At 40.9% G+C, this 3,228-nt stretch overlaps 1 protein-coding gene across 1 annotated transcript in view; it reads left to right on the forward strand.

Moving 5' to 3' along the window:
- Positions 1 to 1,686, forward strand: part of UPK3A (uroplakin 3A) — a 21,064-nt gene extending 19,378 nt beyond the window's left edge. The window contains exon 6 of the mRNA XM_019515923.1: positions 1,193 to 1,686. Within this exon, the coding sequence (XP_019371468.1) occupies positions 1,193 to 1,295 (103 nt within the window). The 3' untranslated portion in view covers positions 1,296 to 1,686. The remainder of the gene's footprint in view (positions 1 to 1,192) is intronic.
- The last annotated feature ends 1,542 nt before the right edge of the window (positions 1,687 to 3,228 follow it).

The raw sequence follows: 3,228 nt of genomic DNA on the forward strand, positions 1-3,228 counted from the left end.
GGTAGCGGCAGCCAGAAGGAGCTGCTGCTGCTAGGAAATGGAGTCCACCATGGGCCAAGTCTGGCCTGCAGACCACAGTTTGCTGACCTTGTTTTAAACTGTTCACTCCACAGGTGCTAGCAACTCTCTTTTCTTTTACACTGTCTTTTAATGGTTCCATTATTCCAGCTATCTCTACTTCTGCAATGCGGCTGTCTGTTAGCGTCTTCTAGTAACATAGCTCCCATTTCACAGCCCTGCAGACCATGTTTTAAACTACAGTTAAAATTTCCATACTCAAGTTTATTTTTAACTTGGGTGAATGTTAGCTCAGGTGTGGAACTTGTTTTCAATGAAGCATTGAATGCACTGCCAGATGCTTTAGAAAGCACTTTTGTTTTATGAATCTGAAAGAGATGTACATTTTAACTGTAATGTCTTTGAGTTATTTTGCCTACTTTATTGTGTGTTTTAGATCACTAGATATGATGTAGCAGATTAAGTCACATTCCAGCATTTTTCTTTCCTCCATCCTAAATTAAATAATATAGCTCTAGGTCCCAACATATTGGTGAAGCTTCTAGTTACATTTTTATCCAGGTAAAAAGAGTTCTTTTGCTTGATTTGGATGAACCACATCATCTCCAAGCCCCCTTTATCAAAATCCTAGATCAGGACACTGGTCTTCTGCTTCCTGGAAAGAAGATAAGTCCCTGAAGAGAATAAAGCTGACCTTGTCAAGGCCTTTCTAATGCCACTTTAGTCTCCTACTAATTGGCCTCCAGGATCCTATGTGCATGTGAGAATAGCTATCAAGTCTCACGGGTCTAAAATGAGATCAGGAAAAGGAACTCAATAATCAAAATGAGAACTCTTGGGTAACTCTACCTTGTGCAACAAGTAGCTTGATGTTACTTGTACAGTCAATACTAGTGGGGGTTTTCTTGGGGTTGTTTTTTTTTTTAGTATTCTGCACTCTGGGCTTTGTCTAGTATGTACAAATTACTGCAAGAGTTGGATGCTGGCAGAACAATAGGCATTAAAAGCTAGCTATTAGGACTCCTGTGTTTTTGTTTTTTGTTTGTTTTTTTTAAATAAGATAAAGGGTTGGGTTTTTTTAATGCTTAGTGCATGTGTTTTCCTTAATTTTGATTTGTGATGTCACACCTGGGTTTCAGCTCTAACAAGGAATCCTTTTTCTCCAATCATATAGGGGATCAGAAGACTCTGCTACTACAGAAACCAGGCACATATCTCAAACTGTCCAGCAGGTTGCACCAAGACCTCAGGCCAGCTCTGACAGAGCAGACCAGTGAGACTTCAGCTTTTGCTTGTACCAGGTTAATGCCACGGGAACACAACTAAACAGCTACAGCTGTATTAAATTAAAGCATTGCCTCTTCTGCTGAACTCTGATCCAAAGATTACTGAACAGGACTTTAATCACTCAAACTGAGCTGTACACTTGCCACAGTCTGGACTGTATTCTATCAGCTTCTGCAGTGGGTAACATCACTTGCTTCACTAGACTGCAGTTGCAAAGAGCTCCTTGCTTCTACCCTGCCACTTGCTGCTTTTGTATCCAATGAAGGACTCAGAACTGTAGTTTTGTCCTTGTTCTTCAGGCTGGAAAGACTAGCAGTAAAACTTTGGCCGAAGTCCTGACAACTTTCAACTTAACTAGTATAAGCTTGGGTGTATGGTGAACAATGATCCTTGCTGTATAGTTTTTAAACTGAACTCATGCTGTTGGTGTAAGGTCCATCTTGGATTCCTGTTAATAGAAAAGACTAACTTGTGGACATCCTGTAACGAGGGCTCCATTGTGAGATAACTGCACTTCCTGGTTATAACATAGTGGAGCTAATTTTTGACCTCTTACCTAAATAGTTGACTTGGGCCTCCATGAAGAATCAAAGGTGGTTGTTGTTGTTGTTGTTTTTCTTTTCTTTTTTAAAAGAAATAACTAAAATAATAGTGCAGCAACCCCTACTGAGAAGAAGAAACAAGGGGTAATGATGCCACTTAATTGGTAATCACAGGATGAGAGATGTACCTACTCCCGGTAATCTTGACTTCCGCAAATTTCCCCTGAGCCTTGAAAAGCCAGACAAAAGTAGTTGCCCTTAAAGAGTAGCAACTCTGGTATAGCATCTGTATGGAACACTTCCATTTGGAGCTGGGCAGCCTTGTCTCAGATGGAAGTGTTGTCTCAATACCATCTTCTAACCCTAGGCCTGCCACTGAGGGGAGCAAGCAGGCAAGGTTTATTTGGCTTGTGCATCTGAAACCTGTAATTAAGCTGTGTAAAATGAGTGACTTGGGAGTATCCCTCTAGGCCACATCCTGTGTGTGTGTATCTCTCTCCAGTGTGTTTTATAGAAAGCCATATATTTTGCTGCCCAGCTAATTAGGACCTGAGGTATGGAAGTCGTGACAATATTAGGCTAACAGTTGCTTTGAAGGTAGATGGCTGGCTAACATCCTATGCCACCTAACACATTTTCTACAAAGAGACTTAAGCAAATTTTGATTGGATCCCTCAGCTAACTGCTTGTCTAATACTATGAGAAGCAAACTCAGACCACAAGCCTGAGAGCTGTAGTGCTTTCTTCTACAGCTACATTTAAGTATGAGCTGCTTTAGGGTGAAGTTCTACTTGAAGTCAAGTCTCCCTCCCCCTTTCCCCACCCCCTCAATTTATTAGTCATGCATGTCTACTTTGAAGCCTTATCTCATGCAGTTTGTGTATAGCAGCAGCTCGATTCTGCTGTAACTAAATGCATATTCATAAATACGTTGCCGACACTGACACTTTGTCCTACTTTGGTATGAAAAATCTGGGTAACGCTGTCTCAGTCTAGCAAACACTGATTACTTCACAGTCAACAGTGATGATCTGAATCTGTTAATCCTGCATTGCTGTAAATGCATGTAAAGAAAAAGCTGCTGGTGTGTGTGCAGTGGTCTTTTTTTTGTTTTGTTTACATACTTTTCTGCCTATTTAGTAGTTAAAGAGTATGTCTTAAATGAAAAACTTCAGGAAAATTTAAATATTGCTGCTGAGTATTATTGTGTAACTCACTAAAGTCAAAATTATACAGATAAGGTGGGTATAATCTGGTACTGTTGGGCTGACCTAGCGAAAAGGTCAGTGTAGCCTTTGATGGGTATGCTACTGGCCCTCAAGTAAAAGGCGGTGGGGAGTAGTGACGGGAGCTCTGGCTGCCCTCTAATCAAAGGTCAGAC

This window comes from Gavialis gangeticus, unplaced genomic scaffold, assembly GCF_001723915.1.
Source record: "Gavialis gangeticus isolate Ggan-Ray unplaced genomic scaffold, GavGan_comp1, whole genome shotgun sequence".
Classification (NCBI taxonomy): Eukaryota; Metazoa; Chordata; order Crocodylia; family Gavialidae; genus Gavialis; species Gavialis gangeticus.